This window comes from Budorcas taxicolor, chromosome 12, assembly GCF_023091745.1.
Source record: "Budorcas taxicolor isolate Tak-1 chromosome 12, Takin1.1, whole genome shotgun sequence".
Lineage (NCBI taxonomy): Eukaryota > Metazoa > Chordata > Mammalia > Artiodactyla > Bovidae > Budorcas > Budorcas taxicolor.
The window spans coordinates 28,473,494-28,492,504 of NC_068921.1; the positions used below are offsets into that span (position 1 = coordinate 28,473,494).

A 19,011-nucleotide genomic window follows, 5' to 3' on the forward strand; every position below is an offset into this window, starting at 1 on the left:
TGGGTTGTTTTTTAAATGAAGTTCTTTAGACTTATGAACCTGTACAAACTACCTAACCATGAGGGAAGAAAATAAAAAATTCTATTCTACTATTAGTTATTGGTTTTAAAAATAAGTTGTTTGTCTGTGATGTTCATCAATTTTGTGTGAAAGAATTTCAAGACATCAAAGATTAAATTCTCATTCAAGTTGAAGATAAAACGGCTTTTTTTTCCCATTCAAAAACTTTCTCCTGTTTAAAAATAAATATAGCTTTCCTTAACAAAAGATAATTCTTTCCAATCTGGCCACCTTCGTGCTCAAATCATCAGTGTAGGGAAAATTTCTATCAGTCTGAGAAAGCTCATTTGAAAATGGAAGTGGGGGAAAAAAACATTGCCTGGTTTAACTTCTTACAAATTTCATCAAAAACATTTATTTGACACTTAACAATCTCCAGTCTTCATTGCATAACAAAAGCCTAGTACAGTGCCTGATAGTTTAAATTCAGTTTAAATGAATGAAAGATGTTTAACAGGTACTATGATACAACTGTAAGTAAAACAACTTCCTGAGGGTGTATACTTCAGCTGAAGAAGCAAATACATATTTGACTGAAGTATCTCCCTCTAAAAAACATGAGTCCTTCTGTTACAAACGGTAACTAATTTTCACGTTAACATTAAATAACTGCCTCCTGATGAAAGAAGGAGGAGTAAGTTAAACACTGGTAAGAAATTCTACCTTAAATTTAGATGATCAACTTTAGTTACAAAATAACTGACACCAAGTGAGATTAAGCAATTTAACCAAATTTTAACTGTATCAAGACAAACACCACATTTTTTCAATGCAACAAAATAATTTTGTGCCATCTCCTAAAACCTGCAATTAAAAAGATCTGGTAAAAAATAATATTACCAAGAAGTGATCCATATAGGGAATTTTTTGTATTGTCACTATGTACTTTCTGTTTTTGATACTGTTGTACCTTTTTAATACATATATGTACTTTGTAGTTTTGTGAGTTGTCAAATTACAAATTCTATTTTAAAAAATAACTCATAACACCAACATGACTTCTTAAGTTCTATATATAAAAACATCACTATCTATAAAAAAAAAAAACTTCAATGTGTCTACATGCATGAGAGTGAAAAAAGATACAAGTAAAGAAGACACAGATGTGGGGTTATATTACCTTGATAGCCTACCTTTATTTTTGCGTGTTAGTTCTCTGCTAGGAAGATAAATGAATAATGGCTTCACATGCATAAGTCCAAAAAGACTGAGAATGATTTTTACACTGTACTAAAACCCCACAAGACAAGTAAGCTCACCAGAAAGTATTTTACATGTAATTGTATAGATTTACAGTAGAAAAGTTAAGTAGATTTAGAAGGGAGAACAGGAGAAGGGGAAAAAAGCAATTCTTAATGACTTATTAGCTAACTCTCAAATAAAGCAGGGGAACAAGAAAAAAAGGAAAACAGGGAGACAGAAGAAAATAATGACAGAGTACTTGGAATAAATATGGAACTGAAGGTGTGCTCAGACCATTCTACTCATCCTGTATCTCCTGCCCCCATCCCCAGCTTCTGATAAAGACAAGTATGGAGTGTGCCGTCTATTATCTGCAGCAAGAACTAAGAGCAGGAAACATAAGGTGTAAGTGACAGGGAAATGTTTTTACCTTGATATATCTGGGATTATCAGAAGTGTTTTTATCTTTCTTTTAGCTTTTATCATAAATATTTTCAGACATACACAGATGCTGAGAGAACAGTATAATGAACCTAATCACCTCATTCTATTCCAAATTTTTTTAATTACCCAATCAAACATTTATTTTCCCAATCCTAGAAAACATACCAACCTAGTACAGTGTTATTTTCTTATTTTTGTATCAGAAAAAGTAAGTGTTCCCCTAAAAAAACTGGCTTGGCAGTATCAGCTTAAATAAATGACCACCAGGAGGAGCTCACCTAGTGTATCTAATATCCATGGAGACAATCATTCACAGGCACTTGAAGCAAAGAAAAAGGGAAGGGGTACTTAATAACAGAATGCTTAAATGTGGCTCTACAGATTTCAAGTGCCATCATGTCGTACAAAAAGAACTCAATCCACTCAATCTAAGCAATTTACTCCAGCCAATACACAACACTCACAAAACTTGCAGAAATCAATATTTAAGAATTCCCTGGAAATCTTACTGGAGCTATTAAGACAGATTATATAATTCAAGTCTCCAGTTTCTCAAAGTTCACTCTCCAAAACAGTTTCTTTATAAATCAAATACATTTTTCCAAATCATCATGTGCTTACAATTATTTAAGCAATAAGCCTGCAACGAAGACTGGAATTTACCAAGGTATTGTTCCATTTCCATGATACATGTTTATATACCAAATTAAATTTTGTATACTTCAAGAAAAAGCCTCCTTCAATCAACTTCTAGAAAATTAAATACATAATTACAAAAGATTTTCCTTCTTAAATTTTTCCAAGAAGACAGATTTACATCCTTTACATTTTCAGATGTGGATAAAAGTGGAAAGCAGGGTGGAGACAGACCTGCTACACAACTCCAGACGCCAACATCAAGACTGTGTTCTGGATTTGTTCCACTGGATGGAACAATTCACATGGAATACAATGTGAATGGTGCCATCTAGAGCTGTGCAGCTCACCAGAACTTCGGGGGTAAAATAAAACCTCAACAAGCTTCTATCCATGAACCTAGCACAGAATACATTTCTCCTGAAAATAGAGAAGATGGTCAATCTTAAATAAGTAGACCTGAGAGGATAATGAAAGGGCTTTTTCACTGCAATTCTTTCCCATTCTCAGAAAAGGCAGATTTATATGGATCTATCCCAAAGAGAGTAAGATAGGCAACTTGCACCACATTGCTGTCATTCATACTTGCCTTCAATTTTTATGTCTTGATATTAGTTCATATCTTCTTGTTGTACAAATCAATTTAATTTCCAAAAAGCTGTAAGCAACTTCTCTGAATAATGAAAAGTTCCACATGATTTATCTAATTACATTTAACTCAATTTCCAACAATAAAAACAGTGTAGTTTGCTAACCAAAATAAAAACTGTTTTAGTTACTACGTGATTTGAAAGAAGGAAATGAACAAAAGATAGAGGTAATCTAGAAAATATTAACCAGTAATAATTTTAAATGAGAAAGAAAATACACTTAATGATTAAAACAATAAAAATCTTCAAGTATGTACTACTTGCCAAAACTCTGCTTAGAGCAGTCTTTAAAATTTTGGCTAATCTTTCTGACAACCAATTGGACAAGGAAGACTTACATTCGTAATATATGGTTCAATAGCTTGAGCTGTCCTCTTCAGTAAAGCCTTTGCCAAATCGTATGCTTGCTTGTTTAAATTCTGAGGGGGGAGGGGAAAAAATACCTATATTATACACCACTAAATATGAAAAAGGAAATGTTACCTGTATTCAAAAAGCTACTCTTAAGTATATAAATGAATAAGAAAACTAAAATTCAATTTGAATAAAAGGGAAACAGCACAGCAAAGACACTTTTCTCTGAAGACTAAGTAGTCTGGTAGATCTTAAGATCCCTGTTTAGTATTTTAATACATAATATGTGCATGCTTAGTCACTAAGCCATGTCTGACTCTTTGGAACACCATGGACTGCAGCCCGCCAGGGTCCTCTAATTGGATTTCCAAGGGAAGAATACTGGAGTGGGTTGCCATTTCCTTCTCCAGGGGGATCTTCTTGACCCAGGGATTGAACCTGGTTCTCTTGCACTGCAGGTGGACTCTACTGTCTGAACCACCAGGGAAGCCCATTATCGCATACTACAGCTTATTTACTCATTCTCCTATTCATAGACATTAAATTGTCTTGTACATGGCTCTTGCACATGTAAGAAATAATTTTCTATAAATACTACCTTTATCATTTTTCAAATGAGCTGTTTTTGCCTTATTCTTATTTGTGAAGTTTCTCTATAAATTCTATCCACTAAATATCTGTCAATTATATGCACAATATATCTTATAGTTAACATTTTTACATTGCTTATGGTGCCTTAGGACATAGAAGTTTTCATTTTAATATAACCAGATATATCAATCTTTTCCTATTTGGCTTGGGCTCTCTCCACTACTTGGCTTGTGTTCTCTCTACATTTTTAAAATTCTTTCTACACTGATGTTAATGTTGTTTTATATTTTTGAATAAAACTTTAAACACTGGCTTTTCATATTTAGATCTGGATTCTACCTGTACTTTATTTTTATGCATGGTGTAAAATAAGAATCTTGTATTATTTTCCACATGGACATTCAAGTCCATTATTCCTTCCAGAGACTTCCCTGTAATATCCACACTCTCAAGTTTCTATACAACTATGTATCTATTTGTAAGGTATCCATTACTTCCATATGTCCCTTGGTGTATTACTATTACTGCCTGATTTTACAGTCGAAGAGACATATGGAAGCAATGTCTTAACATCAGGTTAAGGTAAGTCCCCGCTTTCTTACTCTTTTTCAAAAACCAATTTGTCCAACTAAAAACACATGCTAACATACACACACATTCACAGTATCTATTTTGATTGGGTTATATCTACTAGTATGCAGAGGAACGACATTATTATGATACTGAGTTTCCCATCACATAAACATAACAAATCATGCAACATATTGAAGTGTTCTTTTATACTTTTCCATCAACTGCAATAATTTTCAACACTAAGGTCATGTACAGTGTTATTAAATTTCTAAGTAGCTCAAGTTTTTGTTAAAAGCTACAAATAAAATTTTTTTCCAGATTACACTAACAGATTTTTATATATTGATCTTATACCTAGCAACTTCAGAATTTACTTGTTCTAGAAACTAATTCGTACATTTTTTTTCTGTACAAGCAGTCAGAACATCTGCAAATAATTTCAGTTTTGTTTCTTCTTTCTAATCCTTTTTTATCTTTTGTTTGTATTGTTTTATTCCACTAACTTTAGACCTCCAGTTAATGTCGATTAGAAACAGCATACTTGTCTCTTTCCTGAGTAGAAGTGACATTTTTATAATATCCCTAACTTCAAAGAGAATGCCTCATCATTTCACCATTAAGTGCAATACCATACACAACCTTATAAGGTTAAAGAAATTACTTTCTATTTCAAATATGCTAATATTCTTTATCATAAGTTATACTGAATTTTAGCAAATAGTTTTCTTTATTGATCTACTGATATTTTTTCTCTGCTCTGTTAATTTCCACAAATATCTTAGCCTACTATTAACCATCTTTGTATTCCTAAAATTAAGTCAATTTGCTCATTACCAATATTACTTTGTATCATTCTGGATACTGTCCATTGCTATTTTATACTGGATTTACATGAGTATGCTGCTGCTGCTGCTGCTGCTGCTAAGTCGCTTCAGTCAAGTCCAACTCTGTGCGACCCCAACAGACTCCTCTGTCCCTGGAATTCTCCAGGCAAGAATACTGGAGTGGGTTGCCATTTCCTTCTCCAATGCATACATGCAGGCTAAGTCGCTTCAGACTATGTGCAACCCTATGGACAGCACCCCTCCAGGCTCCTCTGTCCACAGGATTCTCCAGGCAAGAATACTGGAATGGGTTGCCATTTTATTTTAAATTAAATTATCCTCCTTTCTTGCACTTGGTTTTGTCTAGTTTCCCTATGAAAATTAATTCTGCTCATAATGTGAACTGTAGAACAAGCCTTCCTTTTTATAATCTGAAAAAGCTTTCTAAATATCAGGATTACATGGCACTTAAATGATTAATAGAAATCTGCTGGTGCTGGGTTTTAAGTTCTTTTATGCTCGGTTTGAGTTCTGTGGCTGTTGCTATTATTATTGTCATGGCTGTTTGGCAGGAAGGCTTTTGTTTTATGGATACAGTTTCTAAAACCAATTAAATTTTTTACTGGTTAAAGGTTATTCAAATTTTTCTCTCGAGAAAAAATTGGTAAGTTCTATTTTCTAGAAATTTGACCAATTCCAAATATGTTAGCATAAAATAATGTTCATGGAATTATTTCTGATCTTTTTAATGTTTGCTGTTCTTCATTTCATTCTAAAACTGTTTATTGATACCATCTCCCTTTTTTTGATTTGACATGATTTGACTTAAATTACCAACTTTAGGTTTTGCTGAAATGTCACTGTATTTTCCATTTGATTAACTTCCATTCTTCATTGTTTACTTTCTTCTACCATTTGTACACTCTAACAATAGTTTTATAACTTTTTGAGCTGGAAACAACTATGAAGTTGTATTCAAAATATTTAACTTGAATCCCAGAGGATTCAATATGTATCATTTTAATTATCATTTCTAAATATCTAGTAATTTCCGTTATGGTTTATTCTTTTGACAGATTAATTATGAGTGCTACAGCATTGTTAGCTGTGTGTTTTAAAATCCTCAAGAACCACTGGTCTATTAGATTTATAATTACTGGGAAGTTTTTAAAATGGCCCAGCAAACTGTGAGTTTCTCCTTATAATTTTTCAATATATGCTTTATATATTAATATTTTTAGCCTATGTAATTGCAAGTTAGATATCATTTTAGCACTATAATTTATCACTGTATAAAACCATTCTCTATCCAGTAAAGACTATACTACCCAAAATCAATACAAGCTACTTCAGTTAGTATGTGCTTGGCAAATACTTTTCCCATCCTTTTAGTGTCACCTTTGGTGAAATTACTTTTGTTGTTATCTCTTATTAACAATGACCAGGTGGATTACTTTTAATCTAATCTGACAACCTGAAGTAGTAAATTTGGTCCATTTACATTTATTTTAATTCTTCCCTGCATTGTAATCCTTAAAATTTTAACAAAAGTATTTCATTTAAAGTTCAAAGTAAATTTTTTTACAGCTCTATCCTCCTGATCATCACCAGGATCATATCACTCACTGACTCCATTAAGTCATTCAATCTTACATGCTATTTTTATCCAGTGGTTTAGGACCATTTTGTTAATATCCCTTTAATAAGTACAACTTTTACTACTATTGTTTTTGCTTTATATCAGTTCTTAGAGCATTTCGTTGTTCACCACTATTACTTACATTTTACTTCTTTCAAGTTTCAATTTCCAGTATTCTAAAGTATTTGAAGAGTAGTAGTTCCTTCAGGAAGGGTATATTGACAAGTTGTATATTTAATGTCTTAAGTTCACTCAAACTGGATTGCAGCTGTGTCTGTGTACAGTTATTTTATCTTAGCACTTTGTGAAATATAGGTCCATTATCTTCTGGCATCTGTCCTTGCTACTGAGAAGTCAGACATCACTTTAAGGTTTATTCTTTGTAAGGGCTATGCTTTACCCCTCTGGATGCTTTGTATGAACACATTATTTCTATTTCAGCATTCTACAATTTCTCCAGGATTTGTCTGCACTGGGTTTTGTTTATATTCTGATCATGACTCCTTTGTTACCTCACTCATAAATTTATGCTTCTCATCAATTCTAGAAAATGTTAAGCAAATATATACTTGCATATCATTTCTTTTTCCATTCTTATTTGGTGTTCTGTATCACTTTTAGATATACTTGACCTTTGCAGTCTCTCTTTCACCTATTAGAATCTTTTGTTTTCCTTATCTCACTGTATTTGTATAATATCCTCAGATCTATACCCTAGTTCTCTAAATGTCTGTTACAATCCAATAAAGATTTTGATCTCAATGACCATTTTTAATTTATATTTTTCTTTCCCCTAACCTTACACCTTCTCCTTTCCTATGTCTAGCTATCATGTTTTTTAACTCTTAAACTCATAGGCATTAAGACATAAAACTGTTATATTTAATTCTGTTAAAGGCATTTATCATTTTTAGTTTATAAATATATTATCTGAATTTTTAGTTAGTGCCTGATTTTTCACTATTCAGGGACTATTTTTAAAGTTTGGAAATTTTGGATTATGAGGTCATTTTTCACTGGAAATATTTCTGAGAAAGCTGTATAGCTATAATTTAAATTATATTTTGCCAGAAAGGTCTTAAGTTTGCAAAGACCTTTATACTGGTGAATCACAGAACCATATTTCCACTGCTTACTAGGGTGTTAGTCATTTTCAAAGAACAAAACAAACACATATACACACACAACTTGATTAATATTACCCAGGCAGGAAATACCAGTGCCATCAACATTTCCTTCTTTCCAAATTAGTAAAGACTTCTCTTTTAATTTCACCCCTCCTTTCAAACTATACTAATCACTATTTTTACCCAAGACCCTAATTGGTAATGTATCTCCCAACATATATAAGAGAATCAAAGAAGAGAAAATGAAAGTGTTAGTCGCTCAGTCATGTCCAACTCTTTGCGACTCCATGGATCGTAGCCTGCCAGACTCCTCTGTAAATTTCCGGGTAAGAATACTGGAGTGAGTTTCCACTTCCTTCTCCAGGGATCTTCTCAACCCAGGGATTGAACCCATTTCTAAATAGCTATTAATATATTCCTTGAAACATAATCCTATATAAAACTGAGTTATTATAGATATTTTACCACATGTACTAAATCTATTATCTCTTCTTTCCATTTAATTAATGACTAATCAGTGTTTCATGTTTTCAGTTCAGTAAATTGTGTCCGACTCTTTGCAAACCTATGAACCACAGCACACCAGGCCTCTCTGTCTATCACCAACTCCTAGAGTCCACCCAAACCCATGTCCATTGAGTCAGTGATGCCATCCAACCATCTCATCCTCTGTCGTTCCCTTTTCCTCCTGCCCTCAATCTTTCCTAGCATCAGGGTCTTTTTCAATGAGTCAGCTCTTCACATCAGGTGGCCAAAGTATTGGAATTTCAGCTTCAACATCAGTCCTTCCAATGAACACCCAGAACTGATCTCCCTTAGGATGGACTGGTTGGATCTCCTTGCAGTCCTAGGGACTCTCAAAGGTCTTCTCCAACACCACAGCTCAAAAGCATTAATTCTTCGGCACTCAGCTTTCTTCAGTCCAACTCTCATGTCTGTACATGACGACTGGAAAAACCATAGCCTTGACTAGACAGACCTTTGCTGACAATGTAATGTCTCTGCTTTTGAATATGCTATCTAGGTTGGTCACAACTTTCCTTCCAAGGAGTAAGTGTCTTTTAATTTCATGACTGCAATCACCATCTGCAGTGATTTTGGAGCCCAGAAAAATCAAGTCAGCCACTGTTTCCACTGCTTCCCCATCTATTTCCCATGAAGTGATGGGACCAGATGCAATGATCTTCATTTTCTGAATGTTGAGTTTTAAGCCAACTTTTTCACTCTCCTCTTTCACTTTCATCAAGAGGCTCTTTAGTTCTTCTTCACTTTCTGCCACAAGGGTGGTATCATCTGCCTATCTGAGCTTATTGATATTTCTCCTGACAATCTTGATTCCAGCTTGTGCTTCTTCCAGTCCAGCATTTCTCATGATGTACTCTACATAGAAGTTAAATAAGCAGAGTGACAATATACAGCCTTGACATACTCCTTATCCTATTTGGAACCAGTCTGTTGTTCCATGTCCCGTTCTAACTGTTGCTTCCTGACCTGCATATAGGTTTCTCAAGAGGCAGGTCAGGTGGTCTGGTATTCCCATCTCTTTCAGAATTTTCCACAGTTTCTTGTGATACACACAGTTATGTTTTACTGAACACAATTAATGTTCATTAACATTAATCAATAAAAGTCTTCAAAACTAAGAATAAAGCAGGATAAACTGCATTTTAAACATAAGTAAATTCTGGACACTACTGTTGATAGGTTTTAGATATATATTCAAGTATATTTTGCTACTTACCTTATGAGCAGGTACCAGATTTACCAAAACTGTATCCAAAAGCTCTTGAGATACTGTATCACCTTCACAAATAATAGAACTCATGAGATCCACCATATGCATATGAACTTTCTGATTGTGGCCATTGCTGAAATTCAAAATTGGTATTTCATTTAAATTTAAGCATACCTGAAATTTATAGGATTTAATCATAACATGGAACATCACACTTTATTTTACAATGATATTAAGGTATTAACTAAATAAAATTATATATATTCATTTAAAGCTTCCTTCTCCCCAAAATCTTACAGTAGCATCCAAAATATTTTTTAAACTACATTTCCAAGATGACGTTTGCTAATTTTTATCAGTCTCACAATCAAAAGTAATTAAATCAAATGTAACTTTAGTTTGGCCTTAAATTCAGAGCATCAAACTGCTTTGTTGAAGTTAATTCTAACAGATGATTGTAAGGAATACACAAAGAACTAAATGATTCACAGGAATTAAGGGGTCAGGAATATGTGATTTAAACAAAAGAAAAATAATAAAAATATTTTTATATCAGCTAGGTTAACTAATGCCACTCTTGTATTATTCTCTACAATAAAAAATTAGCTGTATTTATTTTAAAAACATATCTATAAAAATCATGTTAATGAATCCTTAGGTTACAAATATTAGCCTTCTGATATTCATCATAAAAAACAGTTTATGAAGATTCATCTATGAGCTAAAAATTCTTTATATTTAAAAAAGATTATAATCTTAGTAAACTTACTTTATAACTGAAAATAATGTTCTGTATAATTGGGTAAAAATTTCATTGCTGTCTTCCAACTCAAAGCATATGTTATATGACTTGACCCAAGCAATGTTCTAAAATTAAGAGGTGAAAAGGGTAAAATTTTAATTAGTAAAAATATACATGTACAGAAACCATTTTAAAATGTCACTTCGAAATATAACATACTACTTACCTCAAGTAAATAAAAATATCTATTGAATTGTGGGCTCTTTGTATCTTCTAGTCCCTTCAACTGCCTTGTTATAAACATAAATATATCCTTAAAAAAAAAGGACAAGGTTTTGTTTAGATTATGAAAACATCCACTAAATTCCTAAAGATAATTCAGCACTCATATGTATCTATCATGATAAAACTGTAAAGAACCAGTTTAAAAAAGGAAAAAAAAACTTGCATTTGGCTCAAATTTTTTAAATGTGTGTTATCATGAAAACACCAAATTTCTTACCCCCTTTAAAGGAAGACAGTAAATCATTTACCATGATCTAAAAGTAGAGAAAGAAAAACATCTTACAGTAAGTTAAAAACAACAGCTCTGAAAACGGAGTAAAGTAAAACTTAAGCTGTTATTAGGACGAACCCGTTGCAGTGACTGAAAGCTGATTTGATCAGGTTTGTAGAATGGCATTATATATGGTAATTGTACAGAAAGAACACAGTTTAGGAAACTTAAAATTGCAAAACCAAATCACCAAGTGGAAAGAAAATAGACTGCAGAAACTTAGAAATTTTAAAAAGACCCTTAGAAGTTAACTTGCCAGGCTTCCTGCCCAGTCATTATAATTATTAATAATTGTTTTTCCCTACAATTTATCAATCTATTTCCATCTCTTGCTTTTGACTTTTTATTACACATCCCTTTATACCTGTGTAAAATAGGTTCAGTATCACTTTTGAGTCAAATTTGTATGGAGATGATGTCTTTGGAAAGTTTGGAAAAGGCTAAAATTATAAAAGCTAAATTCTATAAAGGAAGCATGCTAATCTGTCAAAAAAAAGAGACAGAGAAAAAAAAATTCCCTTATAAGTAAAATGATAAACCTTATTTAAAAGAGAAGAAACAGAATATGCAGTTTACTAAGTAGCTTTTCAAAAAAAAATACTATCAAAAGTACACTCTTCAAAAATGATTACTAAATACAACTACTCCTTAAATCAATTAAGTACCTCAAATTAGAGGTTCACAATTCATCTGGGTACACAACTGCACAGACCAGCTCATATTCTCTATTTTAAGTCTCCGAGCACTCTCAAATCTTATAATTCAGTTTACATTTAAATGACAAATATTGTTCCCTATTTCCCCCATTGTGAGATATATAAGACAAACATGCCCACAGCAGTTAGGGCATCCCTTACTGGAATTCTGGCTCACCGGATCAAATGAGCAGGTTTCTCATTTTCAGGTTTTAAAATGCAAGTCCCTTGACTATAGACCCAAGTTCGGGCTGTTTTTCACCAAGGTAAACCCAGTTCCCGACAGGTAACTAACATAAACACTTGTTAAATATAATACATGTAAATTATCTTTTTTTAAAATTCATACTCAGTAATCTTCCCACGGACTCATTTTCTAACCCATGGTTTCCGCAGTTATCTTTTATTATTGCTGGTTTTTCTAATGTTCTTCTAACCTGCCTTACTCAATATTTTTTTGCACAGTTATACTTATTTTCATTCTTTTTATCCACTGGATTAACCAGGTTATTCCCTTTCTTTTTCCATCTTTTAAAAATCATTTCATTGACATAGCCTTTACTTAAAACTACCATAATCAAGTATTAGGTATGTTTTCTACCTTTCATTAAAATTTTGCCCATTGTATTTTCTTCAGAATAATGCACATCACATCTTCCATTATATGAATTAGGATTCCTATAAATTCACATGGTCTTCACATGAATTTTTAAAAAGGAAAAGGAAGTGTACCCCAAGGGATAGCACTAATGATGACATAATTTAAAAAGTATAGGAAATTCCCTGGCAATCCAGTGGTTAAGACTTGGCACTTTCACTACCATGGCCAAGGTTCAATCCCTGGTCAAGGGACTATGATCCCACAACCCACACGGAGGGGCCAAAAAACAAGTATAAAATACACTTTACTAATCAACTTCTTATTCTGAAGATCAGAACTTGTTTGATAAAATTAAGTACTAATGGGGGGGAGGAAATTCTACAGAAAATAAAGAAAACAAAGTAGTTTAGCAAACGACTGCTGCAATTAATGTCAAAGACGCCAAACAAATAATCTAAATTCTTTAATACCCGTTTCAGTTAGAAAGATAAAGTATCAGTCAATCTTGGCAGTTCTTTGAATCAGTACTTGCCTTTAATTTATCAGGGGATGTATAAGGAGCTTCAGGAGCATAAATCCGGAAAATATCAGCAAGGCAGCAGGCTACCAGTAAGCGAACATCTTTATCAGGATGCTTGAGGAAAAAATCTGAAGCAAGATGTAAAGCTAGGTTTAAATAAAGCTCCTTTTCTTCTTCAGAGTCCTGGTCCATATCCATGAAAGTTTTCACAACCATCTATATAAAAATAAAATGAAATCAAATAATGATATCCTCTATGTAAAAATATATTCATCTGAAAATAAAAATCATATTAATTACAAAGGTTAACTTTCAATAAATACACTTTCATGTTTCCTCTAAAAGTATCTATCTGTGGCATCCAATGAAGCACTTCTGTGCTACAGAACAAGAGAACAGGAGGTGGACAGTTCATTAGTAAGACTCAATAGCATGCATGGAGTGAGCAGAGGAAGGCAAACCCTTACATAAAAGAAGTGAGACAGAAACAACAGTCATGAAAAACTCACAGTTTGAACTCTGTAAAGAATTTCTCTAATTTCAGTATTAGCAGTCACAGTGAAGTCTCAGCCTGCACTATTTCTACTTCACATGAGACAACGAAACCGCCGAACTTGTCAGGGACAATGTAAAGGTGACCATGTGGCATCCACTAGGTGGTGCTACAAATACCAATCAACAAGCAGGACTGGACTGGGTCCCTGAGACACATGGCAACATGGGTCTCCACCCAGCTGCAGAGTGAACACTTCTGAGTAATGAACTGCCCAATGCCATACTGAATTCTCACAACAGCTGTGGCTAACAGTGTTCCTCACAGGACAGACCCTCAGTTCTACTACACCGGAATCCAGAACCAGGCATACACCAATCCTTCCAGACTGGCACTACATTAATTTCAGGGTATAATGTCCACGGCTACTCTCCTAACCTCTTAATTTTATTACTTTTAAGATATATGCTTTGATGGACTTAGGTGTATTATGGGGGGAGGAAGGGAAAGCTACATGCAAGGAACTCGTTCTTTCCTTGGAATCTCTTCACAAGAGTGAGAGAGAAAGTATATTTTGAATAAAATATTACAGGAAACTCTAGGAATTACATAAACAATGACATCTTATATATTAGCAAGATTTATAAAACTTAACAGAGGGAAGTGTAAATTAGAAAGAAAAAAAAGAAAACTAAGCAGATTATTGCTGGGCATAAATGTCTACAAAATAATGAATGGATACTACAAGCACTGCATGTGAACCCTGTGGCAATCATTCCACCAAAATAATTAAGGGTCAGATAACAGGAATTCCTCAATACTGTGTACAACTCAAATGGTGTTACAAACTCACAAATACTTCATATAGGAGTCCTTAAACTAAAAAAGATGTCTGAGAAAATAACATCCATAAAAGACACTAAATGCTAATAGCTTATAAGTGGAATCTATCTCTGTGTTTAACACTGATTTCTTAGCAGACAATAAGGATGATATCATTGCTGAAATATAAACAAATCTGAGGAAATAAATGTACTTTTTCTCTAAAAATTTAAGTATCAAGAAAATCTAGATACTCAGAAATGAAAAATACCATATACAGTTTGCAGCTTAGCCATTTCTAATAAAATATACACACTCTGAACTAGATAAAAGATCCACATATTGGTAAACTTAATCTGCTCAAAGATGCCTTTTGCTTTGAATAATAAACACCTTATATCTGTCATTCCAGTATTGTATGCATAGGCTATAATACTAAGATTTTATGTGAAATTTATAATAATACAAGGGAGTTTTTTTCTTCTAATAAAAACAATCATGCAACATAAAGTAGTATTGTAAGGCTCCTAGGCCTTCAGTGATTAATTATGGCAAACTTTCTACACTGGAATATACGTAAATATTAATAACAGGCAACATGTCTTGGCAGATACAACACTGAAGGGGAAAAAAAATGCTTAAAAATAAAGAACATCTGAACTAATCAGCTTAATAATCTCCTTGGCCACTCTGCTCTTCTAACCATTTTAATCATGAAGACCATCACTGATGGTGAAAGATGAAATATTATTCAAGCAAATAAGAAGAGTTTAACCATACAGTGACTGCCTCATGAATGCAAGTTCGCCATCCATCTTGACTCACTGCTGCACATCAGAAACCAAGAGCTAAAAGTAACTCTTTAACTTCATTTCAAAATACAAGAAAGTAAAAGGCAGACTTAATACTCAGTAGAAAGAATTAAATCTTTTAATTTTTAATAAGAATTAAAAATCAAATTAAAATGGTTGTTTTTATAAAATAAATGAGATACTGGAGAGAGGAGACAACTTTTGACAAATAATAAGGAGTATAAGCGTATTGGGGATTTGTCTTTTATACCCAAGTAGAGCCTGGTGGGCTGCCATCTATGGGGTCGCGAAGAGTCAGACACAACTGAAGCGACTCAGCAGGAAAGGAGGCCCTAAAAATCCTAAGCTTCACCTTTCCAACTATGCTTTAATTAACAATAGCTAAGGAAATTCTACAATTCTTTACCTATTCCACTTTCTTAGCTCCTAATTACCGCTAACTAGTCTTAGCCAATAAATATGTTTTGCTCTGATGTGCTTTACAAAGCTGCCTTACCAAGGTACAGCCCTATATGATTTCCACAGGTGCTCTCCCCAACTCCACCTATCCTAAACGGATGCCCAAAGAACATAACCTAATTCTACTCACCTTCAACCGTCTCACCATCTCTTCTTTAGATATTTTATCTGAGATTTCCTTGACACCAGGAGGATAGGTAATTTTTCCATCATTGGTCCTTGTCTTTGAATGAGCCATGATGGAAATATTTTTACCCCTAAAACAAGAAAACTATTAGATGCAAACCAAAAAAAAAAAAAAAAAGCATTAACAATATTCATAATAAACATGAAAAATTATAACTATTTCCTAATTTATAGTAATTCATTTAATTAACGAAAATCATTTTATTGAACATTTCTCCAAATTTTAAAATTTTATTTTTACTTTCATTTCCATTAGTGACAAGCTAAGTTATTTGAACTAATCCTTCAATTACAAAAAAAATATGATTTTATTTAATTATATACTTACCTACATATATAAAATATAATATTTATAATATATACTACAAAATTATATATATACATATATATAATACACACACAGCTTTTTTTTTTACAGTACTAAAAATTACTTGGGCCAAAATCTAAGAGAATTCAGGAATCCAGAGAAGTAAATGGAACATTATATCTACTTACTCCCTGAGCCCATCTGCCAACCCTGACAAATCTAGAGTTCAGTTTCAGTGATCTTACGGGAAAAGGAGGACAGACTCCTGTCAAGATAGAACATCAAACAAAAGACCCTTCCTGACATTAATGCAGAATACTACCCCAACCCCAAAAAGATAATGCTTTCCAAGAGTTCGCTGAATTCCAAAGCACGGATTTTTATGCTACAGGAAGAAACCAACTCATTTCTCATTAGCAAAAGTGTGTTGACTGTAATGGTTCCTATTTTGATTAATAAAGATGTGTTTGAGCCTAGTTGTCTGATTTAAAATTCACAGTCCAAAACCACAGTTACTCTTTCACCAACCTAACAATTTCATCCAGCTAACTAGCATAACCATGATACTAATACCCAATGAGAAAAGTAAGACAAAGGGAAAAGAACCACCAACGGGTCTTTTCTGTTTACAAAGTTTTTAAATAAAATACTAGAAAAAAAAATACCTAGAAACCAAATGTAGTTGCAGATAAAAAACTGGGTTTAATCCCAGAAATGCAAGGTTGAATTCACCATATTAACAGAATAAAAAAGAAAAATCATGTAATAATCTCAAAAAATTGAGATAATGTTTGAAGAAAATTCACCATCAATTCACAACTATAAAAGAAAATAAGGAAAACAGTTCAACAAACTAAGAATTCTATGAAAGATTTCTGAATCCGAGAAAGGTAAGATGCTATACCCTACAGCATAAATCATGCTTATTGATGCTCTTCTGAAAATGTTTTACCTATTTCCAGGACCTACAAAAACATACCTGCTATCATCACTTGTTTAACACTGTAACAGAGATGCTGCTGAGAACTCAAGATGAAAACTTATGAAGAATTTAGTGACAGATTAATTATAAATTGGCATGAGGGATCTTATTGGACTGATAAAAATATTCTAAAATTGGACTATGGTGAGTTTCATATCTCAGGATATTTACTAAAAATTACTCAACTATACACTTGAAATAGGTCAATCTTATTAATTTTATGATCTATAAATTATATCTCAATAAAGTTGTTTAAATTTTTTACGTTCTGAGACTTTCATCTATATGGAAAAAGATGACACTGTACCCATATGTCACACCATACACAAAAGGAATTTCAGGTCGATTAATGAACTAAATATTGGGGCAATTGGAAAGGATTTTAAAATATAATGTAGGAAAACAACTTCACAACTTCGGGTTAGGAAAAGCCAAGAATCAAACCTACAGCTGTTTGTATTCCTTCAACCAAAGAAGATATTCACTGAATGCCTAGGATAAACCATTCTACAGGAAGGTAAATATAAATGTGATAGGATTCCCAGTTTTCCGTAGAACCTGGAATATAAGAAAGTCTCTCTACCTTGCCTCAACAGAAGCAAAAGCTGTTCATCTTCCTTAACAACAAACACATGATTATAATCACAGACTACAGCTTAATAATGTAGACATGGTTCCATCTGTACAATCAAAACTTTATCAAGAACCTATTATGTGCATGACATTCTAGAGTGGCTACAGGGCCACATGAGTTAAGATAGGTCACAAAATTGACAAAGGAAATAGACATTCCCCCAAATGATTAAATCACAATAAATCTTAAAGTTATCAACAGAAATAACAAACAACAAGCCTGGGAAAATAGAAGATTGAAAGAAGTCGAAAGTAGATGGGGGTGAAGTGTTAACAATATACAGAACAAAAGGACAGAGAAAAGAATCTGAATAAATCCCAGAGAACAAAGTTCAGAATCTGTTACTGGTCTAAAGCCATGACTAAAGGAAAAAGTGGAAGGAAGTAAAAGGGAGCGAAGAAGGAAAGGTAGAGCAACAAAGCAGCAGGTCTCGCAGTTTGCACTTCAGCTTCATAAGCAATGGTTTTGTGAGTAGAGGTTTGAAATACTTCTGTGAGTATACACATGGGCTGTTTCCTCAAAGTAAAGATAAATTTACTGGCCCCTCTCTATAAGCAAACTCCATGTACCTTAAATTCTCAAGATTATGTTTAAACTTCTCCCAACCTCCTCAGGCCGAGCTTGGCTCTGGCCCCTAGAGCTTGGAAAACTGTGAACATATCATAATAAGCATTTAATCACATCACATTTAATAAACTCATTTGTCTGTTTCCCCAACTTGACTATACGCTCCTTAAAACAAGGATCTGTTGTTCAGTCACTAAGTCATGTCTGACTCCTTGCAACCCCATGAACTGCAGCACGCCAGGCTTCCCTGTCCTTCACTATCTCCAGGAGTTTGCTCAAAGTCACGACCACCGAGTCAGTGATGCCATCCAACCATCTCACCCTCTGTCACCCTCTTCTCCTCCTGCCCTCAATCTTGCCCAGCATCAGGGTCTTTTCCAATGAGTCAGCTCTTTGCATCAGGTGGCCAAAATATTGGGGCTTCAGTATCAGTCCTTCCAATCAATATTCAGGGTTGATGTCCTTTAGAACAAGGATTGTATGCATCATTTTAGGCATCCTTAGAACAAAGGAGGTGCTCAAGAAATACCTGCTGAATCAATGACCAGAACTATTTTAAGAGACAGTGGCTCCAATAGGAAGTACAGACTAGGCAGAGGAGAAATCAAATACAGTAAAAACAGGAAACTGCTACAAAATTCCAATAAGAACTAATAAGGAACAGACTGCAGGGAATGACTAAAAATAAGAAAACTGATGCAAAGACTATGAATGCTTACTTACTTGAGAGAAGTAGAAGATGATTGCAAGATTCAAAGCCTTTGTTCCTAGAAAGTCAACCATTTAAATATCTACTGAGAACTTACTTGGTGTGACAGCA

The 19,011-nt window shown here is 33.6% G+C and overlaps 1 protein-coding gene across 1 annotated transcript in view; it reads right to left on the reverse strand.

The window, feature by feature from the left end:
- Positions 1 to 15,753, reverse strand: part of PDS5B (PDS5 cohesin associated factor B) — a 115,644-nt gene extending 99,891 nt beyond the window's left edge. Inside the window, exons 1-6 of the mRNA XM_052650130.1 lie at positions 15,646 to 15,753; positions 12,942 to 13,145; positions 10,784 to 10,870; positions 10,585 to 10,682; positions 9,822 to 9,948; positions 3,311 to 3,391 (exon numbers count right to left, since the gene is read on the reverse strand). Coding sequence (XP_052506090.1) covers positions 3,311 to 3,391; positions 9,822 to 9,948; positions 10,585 to 10,682; positions 10,784 to 10,870; positions 12,942 to 13,145; positions 15,646 to 15,753 — 705 coding nt within the window. The remainder of the gene's footprint in view (positions 1 to 3,310; positions 3,392 to 9,821; positions 9,949 to 10,584; positions 10,683 to 10,783; positions 10,871 to 12,941; positions 13,146 to 15,645) is intronic.
- Positions 15,754 to 19,011: the final 3,258 nt, after the last annotated feature.